This window comes from Patiria miniata, unplaced genomic scaffold (assembly GCF_015706575.1).
Source record: "Patiria miniata isolate m_02_andy unplaced genomic scaffold, ASM1570657v1 HiC_scaffold_1, whole genome shotgun sequence".
NCBI classification, from domain to species: Eukaryota; Metazoa; Echinodermata; class Asteroidea; order Valvatida; family Asterinidae; genus Patiria; species Patiria miniata.
Genome location: NW_024037047.1, coordinates 19,265,776 through 19,278,763, shown reverse-complemented (window position 1 = coordinate 19,278,763; position 12,988 = coordinate 19,265,776). Strand labels below are relative to the sequence as shown.

General features: G+C 44.6%; 1 protein-coding gene across 1 annotated transcript; it reads right to left on the bottom strand.

Annotated features, from left to right (window-relative positions):
- Positions 1-560: 560 nt before the first annotated feature.
- On the bottom strand, positions 561-4,990 carry LOC119731336 (lactadherin-like). Its single transcript, XM_038204511.1, has 5 exons — positions 4,881-4,990; positions 4,229-4,383; positions 3,558-3,653; positions 1,357-1,571; positions 561-789 (listed from the first exon to the last, which is right to left on the bottom strand). Exons 1-5 carry the CDS (start codon positions 4,988-4,990, stop codon positions 643-645), a joined length of 723 nt encoding a protein of 240 aa, XP_038060439.1. The 3' UTR covers positions 561-642.
- Positions 4,991-12,988: the final 7,998 nt, after the last annotated feature.

Here is a 12,988-nt window from a genome sequence, read left to right as displayed (position 1 = left end):
CATCGTTCGCGCACGCGTGTATGCTCCCATCCTGCCCCGTGTAAACCATTGTATAATTATTTTCTGTGTTCTGGCCCTGCTCACGAGCTGACTCTTTGTCACTTCGTGGGAACATGAATCGCGGAGGCTTTACTTATTTGTACTTTTGACGACATTTTGTTACTTTTGCGCGTCATACGATGGGTGAGCACGCGCGCGTCTGTTCTTTTTCAACATCGTTCGCACGCGCATGTATGCTCCCATCCCGCCGCGTGTAAACCAATGTATAATTCCTCCGGCCCTGCTCACGAGGTGAATTTTTGTCACTTCGTGAGAACATTTTACACTTTTTTACATTTCGTAAGAATGAAAATTTACGATTTCAGGCTTTTTGTCAATTGTTTGTTTACAATAATTAAGAAAGTAAACAAGATTTTGCCTTGAAACTTGGTCAAATTGTTCCTTGAGACAACTTTAATAAAATGGCCAGTAAAACTCAAAATCGAATAATTATCGATTTTCGAGGTTTTTGTCACTTCGTGAGCAAAGCGACGATATACTAATTTTTCTAATAATCAATATTCAATATAGTTGTCGAATTTCTTTTGCATTGAATGAAATGTCAGCGCTGTCGAACACAATAACCTGAATGCTTCAGCTGAATTAATCACGGCGACATCCAAGCAGCTCCAATCGCAGAGCAGCATGCACATACCGTTCAATAAGCTCAATGCGGACTACCGTGGCGACCACACTCTCAGCAAACAGGTTAGTGACCGGGGTTTGGCCATCAGTGTTACCGATGAACACCTGAAATGAATCCCAATGCAATTAACGCACGTTAGCAACAAAAGTAGCCTTCTTGCAGTAACGTCTTAGACCAAGACCATTAAAAGAGCGGGCAATCTCAACAGAGGGAGTCGTCCTTCCAAACAGAATGCCAACAAACCGTAAATATATAAAAAAGTAAACTGTGTGTCCTGGGTGGGACTCACTTTTAAGTTCATATTCAGCCATATAAACCTCACTAGACTGGGCTCCATGGGTTATTACTTCAGCTTCAGAGCATTTTACCTTTTTTTTAATAAAAGCAATTTTCTCATGAATAACCTTTCTATATAGGAGAATGTAGCATCAATATTTTCTGTCGTTGCTTCTTTGGTTGCTATAATAAGACATGATTTCAGAATGGATAAATGATTGCATTAGCATGGAACCGAATAACGTCGTACAGAATAAAGCTATCAAAATGCGAGAAAAGCCCAAACGAAATTATAATTTAAAGAAACAGTTACGTGTACAATATTTTTTGTAACTGTCCAACGTATAACAGTTAAATTCAGCTTACAGCAAGACTTAGTCACGATTGATACTCACCTTGATATTTCCGTTTCCATCTGTTACGTGTTCATAGTCAGATGAGGGCTGCTTCTTGTACGCCACCTTGTACTTCTTCACATCTTGATAGTGGTGGCCTTGTGTGATGACCCCGCTCACCACTGTAGGCTCAACGAGGTTCACCTCGATCCAGGGATTGGCATCGTTACTGTACACAGAGGGAAGAGAGGATGAGGAACAATGAAATAACAATACTCCGCAAATCCGGTTGTGGAATGGATTTGAAAATTGAACACAGTTATTGAAACTTGTTACAGTGTGCAATTCAAATGCGCATCCGGGTTGGGCTTTGGCCGGGGATGATATTTGTTTTATAATGAAAAAGAAAACTAAACAAGAACAAGATTGTTGAACAAAATAAAACAAAACGCAGGGGCGGATCCAGACTGCCGTTTGCCGGGGGGGCTAGAATTGTAATGAAGGGTCCAGGACCTTCGAGCGCGGAGTGCGAAGCCCTTACGGCGTGGGGTCCGGGGACCACTTAAGGGCCCCGGAAAAAAAATTGGATTTTAGATGCTCTGTGGTGCAATTTGAGGAGATTCCTGGCCACTTTCTACCGTTTAGAAAACGTTTTAAACATCGAAAATTCCATTTAAATTTGTGATTGTTTTGTTCTTTATAAAGTTTGTTATGCACTCAACGTTGAGAACCATGTTCCATCTCCGTAGTTTTTAACAACTTCTAATTTTGGAAAGGGATTAAGGCCACTTGCAGTCCGAGCCTCAGCCATTCGCTGCTGAAGGTACAAAAAAGGTGGGGGCACCGCTAGGGGAGATTATAGCATAGAAGAAATTTGGGAGGAGGACTAATGCGAGCGCGGAGCACGGAGCGCGAAGCCCGTATGGCATGATGGGGTCCGGGGCCCGCTTAAAGCTATTATATAGTCCATCATTTGTAATTAGTGCATTTTGTTCGTTTGAAGCAACAAAAGTGTTCAAAATCTAATGAAGGATACTGAACAACTTACTTGATGAAGTTTCAGCTCAGCTTCAGCTTTATATTCCGAGAAAACAGCATTCTAGGATCTCAATTTCAAATCAAAAGTTGCTAAATCATGTTTCGAATTGTTTTGAATTGCAGCTATACGCGATGTAGCGCACTGATCCGACGAATTATAGCAACCGCGCGCGCCTGTGCGTCGTTCCAATGCTTGTGCGCGCTGCGCCGAATAACAAAACGAACTACTAATTTAAATTTTCCTACGGTGCTTCTTAAGATGCACCGTTGGAAATGCCCTCTTTCGTTGATTTCTTCAAAATGAGAGCTTGCCATAAAGGATAATTTCACAGGGAGTTTAGTCCCCTTACTATCTTTCAACCAGTATGTTTTTCGCCAGTTACTTTTTTTGATAGCTGCAAATGATGGACTCGGGCTTTAAAATTATAAGGGGATATTTTGTTTCATTTGTTTCAAATACATATAGGCCTATATACTCTTGCTCTTATGAAGTTTCTTCTGCATTCAAAGACTTAAGTTGAGAACATGCACATAATTTGTAATTGTTCCGCGCTCGGTCACATAACTGACATGAATTTGAATATTTCATTACAGCGGATCCATATTTTGGGAGTGTGACAAACTGGCATGAAACATATCAAAAAAATATTTTGATAGAATCTGAAGTGGCCATTGTTTGATTTTGTTTAGTCACCAAGCCCAGAGCGTGAAAACGGTTTGACCTTCATACGCATTGTACGCGGCAGTTGTCCGCGTGCAGTCTCATGGACGTATGACGCGCTAAAAAATACGCGAAATGAGACTCCACTACAGTTTGTTTTACCTTGGTTTTATCCGCGTATCGTGCGGCCATCATAACCCGCGCATAAAGTCTTAGGAGGTGCGTGAAAATTGCAACGCCTTTTGCAAACTCAAAACGGGTGGCTCGTCGGATCACCGTCCGTTTTTCACCGATAGTATACATTTTAAAATATTTTGCGGGGGGGACGTGCCCCCCCTCCCCCCCCCCCCCCGCCCGCTGGATCCGCCAATGAAACATAACATAAAAAAACAACATTGATTCAATTAGATGTTCATTAATTAAACACATTCAGGAGCGTTTTGTGGCATTGTAATGATACAGAGGGAATATAGATATGAGAGTTACGTGTCAGGTGTTGTATTTCCCTTTGATACATACCTATTGGCTATCCATTCGTTGTTATTGTTTAGGCGTGCCTCACTCGCAGGGTAGTTGTCGTAAGCAGTGGACGCCGTGATGCGATCATCGTGGATTGTCCCGTCCTCCATACCAAGGGGTATCGGACTGGAACACTCTGCTGGTGACAAATGAGTGAACAAATATGTATTCATAATTAATGGTAATTAAAAAACAAACACTTATCGTGAGAAAGATCATTTGATCCTAAACCGTGCTTTGGGGTAAAACGCTTAATAATAACTTCAAATTTTACCTTAAATAAATCAGAATAATAGCAGGGCCAACATGATTGCAAATATGAACAATCACCCTCCCCAAATTGGCATTAAGTAACGTTTTGAATTTAAAATGAAAATACATAGAAAATACATAGGCCATGACCATGCACCAACGGATTTTTCCGTTGTTGATCTTTTTTCTGGTTTTACTCTAGGGACTTGCATAAAATGAACTGTTTTTTTTTTTCGAAATGGGAGGAGTCGAACGTATAACATTTTTGAGTTAAACGTGAAACAAAATAAGCATGACAAGCATATCTCCTTATTTCGCACATTAGCAGGTGTTTAATGTCAATTGCAGCATCGCAATTAACATCATTCAAAATAGAATGTTCAATCTCAATGCAATACATGTATAAACTATAGAACAAATCCACACGCTTATTAGTCGAACCTCCCGTATGGGACATCGTACCAGCAGCTGGAGTACTGGGTTGCCTCCTTCCCGGGCAACGCTTTCGTATCTCTTGCATGACTTGCTTCATCCAGTCATCCGGATTATCAGGATCAGGTTCCGGTGGGGGCCGGAGTAACACACCCTCTGCTGGCTCTCCACACCAACCAAGAACACTTTGGAATAAATTGAAATAAAAACACAGATGAAAGCCAATGATGCCTAATGTAACCTAATGTAAACTAATATGCATTGTTTTTCACAGTGTATGAACAACTGTTTTCATTGAAATCGCAAAATATAATTGACGAATAAAGTGCCCGTATGGGTGTGTCTGCACATACACAAATGACGAACAGCGCTCTCTATAGTCCAATGGTGATCACCACGCCACCCCCGCTTTAGTCTGGTTCCCACACCAAACGATTCTGACTATGTCTGATAAATATTAGGTGAGGATAGTGTAGCGGAAAGTGTAGGGACGTATAGCTAGTTTATTTACTACGTCATTCGTATTGGAATAACGTAAATTCACTGTGTGTCGGTGACTGGGGGGAGCGTAAGAGCCCAGTGACCGAAATGCACGTACGCTTTTGGTTGTCAAAGGCCCATAGGTTAAGTACATGCATATGTGTTTGTACGGCGTATACATGTTCACGTGAGGGCTATTCACCTGATCGCGCGGAGGAGTTGTGCTGTGGACAGCGGACGGTGAGGTCGTGTATTGCTCGCGCTCTGTGTTTTGGGTAATGCTGACTCGCACAGTGTAAAGGCGCTGGCCATAACTGTGCTGAAATGGCGCTGTGTGATGCTGACGCGCAGCCGTACAAGTGAATGTACTGAACGATGCTGACGCTAGCTTGCATGGGTAAAGCGTAAATCAGGTTAAGGCTGAACAGCGTGTATTACTTACATCGGCGTGCATTACTTACATTGGTGGGTATTACTTACATTGGTGTGTGTTCTTTACATTACTGTACGTTGTTGACTTAGCGTTGCATTGTTTACATTAGTGTACATTGTTGACTTAGTGTGCATTGTTTACATTGGACGCATTGTTCAGGCTGTGCACGTTGCTGCTTAGGTGAGCTGTCAGTTATCTCCCAAGTGTAATTAAGTGGCCCTGATAATTAACAACCTCATTAAGACAAAAACACTACTGCACATTTCTTGATTATTGTTTAATAAATTACGATTATATTTGTGGTGCCGACATTCCTGTTGTCCAGGTGTATTTGTTGTTGGTTTATTGTGCAATTAACAGAGGGTTATCACAATCATCATAATCGGCAGTATATTTCCTCCAAAACGGACCTGCTCCCTAAGCCTTGAGGTCGCTCTGAGTGGTCTCTCGTCTTGGGAAATCTTGGGTACGGGAAGATCAGCTACACTTTAATAGGTGTCAGACTTGGTCCCAACGAACTTAGGTTTGGCCCGGAAAGATCCCCGCCACAAATGGTGTCAGAAGTGGGATGATTATAATTGATTAAGTGATTTCGCTGTTAAATTATTTGATTGCACATTGTGTTTTGACTTGTATTGCTAATTGTACTGTGGTTTAATCGGTTGTTTGCTGTTTGTTTTCGAGTGTGATTGTTGTGGTTGTTTTCAATTATGAGCAAAGGCTCGCAGGGTCAAGCGGGCACCTCAAGTGCTGAAGCCGAGGTGCAGCGACTGCGAATGGAAGCTCAATTTCTGCAGTGGGAAAAAGATCTCATTGCAAAGAAGTTAGAGGCTGCCATGGAGATGCAGCCGGGTGGTTCTCCAAAGGGAGGGGACACAATCACGCCAGGTGAGAGCCGGCGTATATTCCATCAGGTAGATACCGATGTTGAGCTGAGGGTGCCCGAAGAGACTACTGGGTATGTCTCTGGAGCAACGGGGAGACGAGAGTCAGACACAAGGATGGTGACTGACTGTGCCCACAAACGTGGAAGGGAGGCCAGCTTTATGGAAAGTACGCCTCTGAAAGACTCAGGCAGGGTCAACGCCAATCGCCTTTGAACGCAAGAGTCAAGTCATAGACGACTTGACGCTGTTCCTGTCCGGGCAAGATGGCGCGGAACAGGGTAAGCCAAGTACTAACCCGTTCGTTCGTGATATGGAAAATGTGAACCCTACACAAGTGTACAGCGATCTGCTAAGTTTCGCAACTAGACCAGTCTTGGCGAAAGACAGCAGTTCGGCTGAAAGAGTGGACAGCTCGTCAGTAGGTCCTTGGCCACTGAAACGAGAGGCACGTGTCCATGGCGACATAGATCTGAAGGGAAGTGTAGGGCCACCAAATTGTAGGCCAAATATAATCCCTGACCGGTATAGTGGGAAAGTGCTCTGGAAGGCGTACTTCCGCCATTCTGAGTTATGCCGTGAGGTAAACAAGTGGAGCGAAGAGCAAGCTGCGAAGTGGTTATCCGCAAGCTTGCAAGGGGATGCTCTACGGTTGTTGTGCGACTCAGGTCAAAAGCACACGTACAGTGCGCTGGTCGAGTTGCTTGAGCGTAGGTTTGGGTCAGCTCGACAGACTGAGAATTATCTCGTTGAGCTTAAACACCGGCGCCAAAAGCAGAAAGAGGGATTGCTAGAATTAGGTCAAGCAATCCACGAGTTAACGGTGCGCGCATACCCTTAAATACTGGAAGAGGCTCGAGAGAAGTTGGCAAAGAACCACTTCGTAGATGCCGTTGACAGCCATTCAATTAGAGAGGGCATCAACAGGGCCCGTCCAAAATTCTTGGACGAAGCAGTCCAGGCAGCCCTGGAGACTGAGAATTTTGAGAAGGTCGAACAGCATTGATTGCTGGACCGAACGCCTGCCAAATTGGCGGAGGGCTATGGACTCTGTAACAGAGCAGAGATTAGAGACTCTACAGGAAAGTCTCAATGAGCAGGCCAAGACATTGAAATCTGTGGCTGAGTTGGTCAAGTCCGACAAGAGCAAAGGCCATGGACAAAGCAAGGGCGTGGTGTCTCAGAAGACGTACAAAAGCCCGGGAAAGCCGAACCTCGAACATTTAAGTGTTTCAAATGTGGTGAGAGAGGGCTTTTCGCCCGGGACTGTAGAGGAACTCCAAAGCAGGGAAACAACGGTCAGCCCCGGAGGACCCGCGGGAAGGCTGAGTGGTCGAGAGGGTCCAAAAGTAGACTCGGTGATGAAACCAAAAATGAGAATGGGAGGTCCAAATAACGTGAGGATGGGCAACGAGTAATAACTCTGCCTGATCCAAGCCGTGGTCCTCGGTATCGGTTGTTTGTGTATGGGTTGATAAGAGCAACCAAGTGTCGATTCTCGATTGACACGGGGTCCACCGACACTCTAATAAGTGGTGCGGTGTATTACCAAATCCCAAAAGAGAAAAGACCAGTCTTGGAGACGGTAGACGTCCAGGTAAAACAGGTGGAGGGAAGCCAGTTAGCTGTGCTTGGTATGGCTCTGGTTGAGGTGCAAGTTGGTAGGACCACGCACCAAGTGAAGGCTGTTTTTGCTTAGATCAAATACAGTGGTATCCTGGGCATGAATTTTCTCATGCCAACAGGTGGAATCGTGGACTTCCAATTAAGGGAGTGGAGGCTCAATGGTGAGAAAATCAAGCTCACAAATGATGCAGGCGAGCCCTTCGTGGGAGGCGTTGTAGTTTGTAAAACTACGGTAATCCCACCGGGTCATGAAGCAGTGGTTCCCGGCAAAATTACTGGGAAGGGTCCCGAAATGCTCGGGCCAGCCATGGTAGAACCGGTGGAATGTGGTGGTGACCTACCAAAGAAAGGCTTGTTGTTGGCCAGATCTCTGGTTGAGACTGAAGCTGATGTTGTTCCGCTACGGGTCTTCAATCCCGGAAGGGAGAAAAGAGTTGCCCGTGAGGGAACAACAGCGGGGGTTATCTCTCAAGTTGAGGCAAGTTCTATTCATGATGAATTAAACGCGGAGACAAACACAGGGAAGGAGTTGCCCCTGCATTTGCAAGACTTATATGAAAAGGGTACAGCCAAAGTAGAGGCCAAGTACCATGGTGATGTCCGGGAATGTCGGATAGACTTCCAGGATGTGTTGTCCAAGGGTTTACCATGACATCAATCGCACGGACGTGGTCAAGCATCACATAAACACTGGTGATGCTAGGCCGATTAAAGAGCGGGTGAGGCGTCATCCATACCTGCATCAGCAGGAAATCCAGGGGCAAATAAGCGATCTGGAGAAGCGGGGAGTAATAGAACTCTCTGATAGTCCCTGGGCAGCTAATGTTGTCCTGGTTGACAAGAAAGACGGTAAAGAAGCGCTTCTGTGTTGACTACAGAAAGCTGAATTCAGTCACTGTCAAAGATGCGTACCCTGTCCCGCACATCGATGAAACATTCAATGCATTGCGAGGGGAAAGGTGGTTCTGTACACTCGACTTAACGTCGGGGTACTGGCAAGTCGCTCTTGACGAGGACGCCTGTCAAAAGTCCACATTTGTTGTGAGAAACGGGTTGTATCGATGGAGGTGCATGCCCTTTACATTTGGGCTTTGCAAGGACGCGCATGGCCCAGGTGAAAGAGTTCACTAGAGTGGAGGTCTTCCTAGACGGAGCTGGGAGGGAGGCCAGCTTTATGGAAAGTACGCCTGTTAAAGACTCAGGCTCAAGGATAAAATCCCGAGCAGGGTCAACGCCAATCGCCTTAGAACGCGAGAGTCAAGTCATAGACGATTTGACGCTGTTCCTGTCCGGGCAAGATGGCGCGGAACAGGGTAAGCCAAGTACTAACCCGTTCGTTCGTGATAGGGAAAATGTGAACCCTACACAAGTGCACAGCGATCTGCTAAGTTTTGCAACTCGACCAGACTTGGCGAGAGACAGCAGTTCGGCTGAAAGAGTGGACAGCTTGTCAGTAGGTCCTTGGCCACTGAAACGACAGGCACGTGTCCATAGGTTTGGCCCGGGGAGATCCCCGTCACAATAGTAAGGGGCGAGCTTTGCTGCATTTCGTATAGTTTGTGCACTCAGATCGTACAAGGGGTGAGCTTTGCTGCATCTAGTATAGTTTGTGCACTCGGATAGTACGAGGGGCGAGCTTTGCTGCATTTCCCATAGTTTGTGCACTCGGATAGTACGAGGGGCAAGCTTTGCTGCATCTTGTTTAGTTTGTGCACTCGGATAGAACGAGGGGCAAGCTTTGCTGCATCTCGTATAGTTTGTGCACTCGGATAGTACGAGGGGCGAGCTTTGCTGCATCTCGTATAGTTTGTGCACTCGGATGGTACGAGGGGTGAGCTTTGTTGCATCTAGTATAGTTTGTGCACTTGGATAGTACGAGGGGCGAGCTTTGATGCATCTCGAATAGTTTGTGCACTCGTATAGTACGAGGGGCGAGCTTTGCTGTATCTCGCACAGTTTGTGCACTTGTTAATACGAGGGGTGAGCTTTGCAGTTTGTGCATTCGGATAGTACGAGGGACGAGCTTTGCAGCATCACATTTAGTTTGTGCATCGGATAGAATGAGGGACGAGCTTTGCTGCATCTGGTATAGTTTTTGCAGTCGGATAGTACGAGGGGCGAGCATTGCTGCATCTCGTATAGTTTGTGAACTCGGATAGTACGAAAGGCGAGCTTTACTGCATCTCGTTTAGTTTGTGCACTTGGACAGTACGAGAAGCAAGGTTTGATGGATCTCGTGTAGTTGGTGCACTCTGATGATACGAGGAGCAAGCTTTGCTGCATGTCGTATAGTTCGTGCACTCGGATAGTACGAGGGGCGAGCTTTGCTGCGACATTTTGTTTTGGAATCTGACGAGGGTTACCTAGGTGTATTCCATTTCGGCGTAGTATGCATTTCGGCTTCAAATGCTACTTGGGTCCCTAACTTGAAGATTCCAGCTCAACATTCCTCAATGTTTTCTTACAGAAATATCTTGCTGTTATATATGAAGCAAGGTTTTTTGTATTTGATCGGAAAATTAAAAGCTTTTAATGATAAAGTCAAAGCGGTACTTTCTGTGACGGAACTTGTTCAAGTCCCCCACGCCAGGCAACCCTTCGCCTACTTTTTTGCCCAATTTACCGACACCTCGTTTTTTCCCCGTTTTTGTTTTCTGCACCTGATATAAAAATGTTGTCATAGTTCACTGGACTTTCCATAAAGTTTTAGCAGGGTAACTGTGCCAATAAGCTTCTTTGTGAATTCGAAGCTCACCTGAGGTTTGAAGGTTTGAAACTCATGCTGAGGTTTGGCAAGACTACTCGATTATAACGGAGACAAAGTAACTGCGCTCAATTTAAGGTATAATAGTAGCCATTTTGGATCGCTACTATGTCCTCATAGTTATTCAGTCACTTCTATGCCTTAGAAAATGTTATTGAAGTAAGGATGAGTATCAAAGTAGATTCCCCAATATGAATCTCTCCAAAAAAAAAAAAAAAAAAAAAAAAATTTCTACCAATTTATTACATGACAGGTATTTACAATTTATGCAAATTTGACATGATTTCCACCAATTGGATTTTTAAAGACTTTTAGTATGTCAGTCTGGGGACCTAGGAATGTGGTGCAAAACAAATCTTTTCAATTTTGTGCCTGGACTATAAGGATTTCATGTTGGAAATAAATGGGAGGGATGCACATTGTTTCGCTGCTCCTGATGAGGCTATATAGCTTGTCTACTTTTGCCAACCAACCAGTCAGAGGATCGACATGCCACAGGTGATACATTATTCAATCTTACCTGCCATTGCTGACAACATCAGAACCAAAGCTGCTGCTCCGTCCATTGTCAAAGATGCAGGTGAATTCTGAGCACAATCTGCTGAGATGTATTTAACGGCTCACACACTGACGCGAATTATAAAAAGGTAACTATACCCACGTTGACTACTGGACAACAGAATCAACGTAAAACCTTACTGGAAACTTTCTCTGATTGATGCAATGAACGACACACACACCACACCAGCTACGCATGTAGAGTACTGAACGACGATCTGCAGGAAAGAGCCTGACTTACTGAGACCAAAACTAATTTGCGCAATGATCGAGGCTCCGTTAGTGTTGATCGTACATCACCGAGTACATAACTGCCACTCGCTCCCTCAGTAGCTAAGCAGCCGCAGACCACGAACAGGCTGACGTCATAGCATGCCTATAGCCAATTAGGGACGAGCCTGAACTTACCACGAAGGCACAAACTTTTCTGATTGGTTTAATTTACATTGTGGTTGGAGCTAATGCTGGAAGTAGGTAATGTAACAGCCAATGGGTAGTACGTTGTTATTACAGTTTCCAGTTTTAACAAAATAGCGTCTTGAAATTAACAAAATGTCGTCTTGAAATTGAACAATGACGACCATCGCGGTCATATACAGTCCCAAATCGATATGAAACGGTGCGGCACCGCTTACGAGCAGAAGCAGCTTCCGGTAATAAACATTGAATCCTCAGTAGCAATCAAGGTGGTCTAGATAATTACACAACCGCGTATACAATGAACCTTTAGAAAACGATACGCAGCGATTGAGAGGATATAAATATTACAGAAATTGCAATTAAGAGATTCTGCCTTTGATGTTCAAGGCAGTGTTGATAGGACACGTCGAACGAGTCAAAAGACATTGAAATACGAAATATTAAATCAAACCTCTTCGTCACAATGGTAGGGAAGCCTAACGAGTCATTTGCCCATAGACTCCATGCATAAATACACCCTAGGCGGGACAGATGCTACATACAGAACGTCGATCCAATGTGTACACTAATTGGCTCGGTGATAATGATACTGAAACTGCACCCTTAGGCAGGGCCTTATTGTCTTTCAATTATATACACACAGTTTGCAAACAGAACCCAAAACGACAGAATTGGATACGAAAAATGTGTCAGTATTGGAGGGCGCCCTCTGGTGGTAAAATAAAGTAGGAATTGGTACAGACGATGACTTTAACTTGATAACAAGACTTTGATAAACATGTATTTTTATAAGTTTTGCAATCAAATTTGGACTGGCAACACGTCGTTTCTGAAACATCGCAACGATGAGGACGTCTTGAAACCAAGACTACAGAATGTTCGCAGCTGGCGTTGTCTAGACTGCCCCCCCCCCCCCCAAGTATGGGGACTGGTAGCTAGCTAGCATTTACAGTCATTTATTGGATCACCTCTGCGCAATCGCAGCATTTTTTAAATGATATTCACAGCTTCGTGTAGATTATGGCAGCTGCACAGCCAAGAGTCCCATCATTTACAAAGGACACCCGGCCCCGTAAAATCAAAAGGGGGAGGGGGGGGGTGTTAGACACCATCTTCACGCTGTTTAAATCCGACATCGTGGTAAAATGTCAGACAATAGATGGCGCTAGTCGATTTCCACTGGACATTAGAAGTTACAGCAAATCGCAAAAACAAAGGTTTATGTTATTAACAATCATAAACGTGAAAACAAGGCACCTTGTGTTGAACCCGCTCTGCATGTCAACTTATAGGACTGTGACTATTTTTCAGGTTGCCTAATTTCTAGCGGAGGGGGAGGGCTTCTGGGGCGACGATAATGGGTGCGTGCGCCCCCAACGGACCCCCCCCCCCCCCCTCCCCGTAGTCTCGCCGCTTGTGCATGGATGACACTAGAAAATACAGTTGTCAAAAAAACGCCATCTTATCAGAACCAGTAGGCAAGATCGCCAGTGTCTCCTCGAAGGCAACTTCAAGCGTTTTAACTGCATCATAGGTTTCACATAGGTCTACTGAAAAGTAGTGCCCCTCTCTGTATTGATAGTTGCCATAGACACATTCAAATTCAGCGAAAATCGAAACTCATC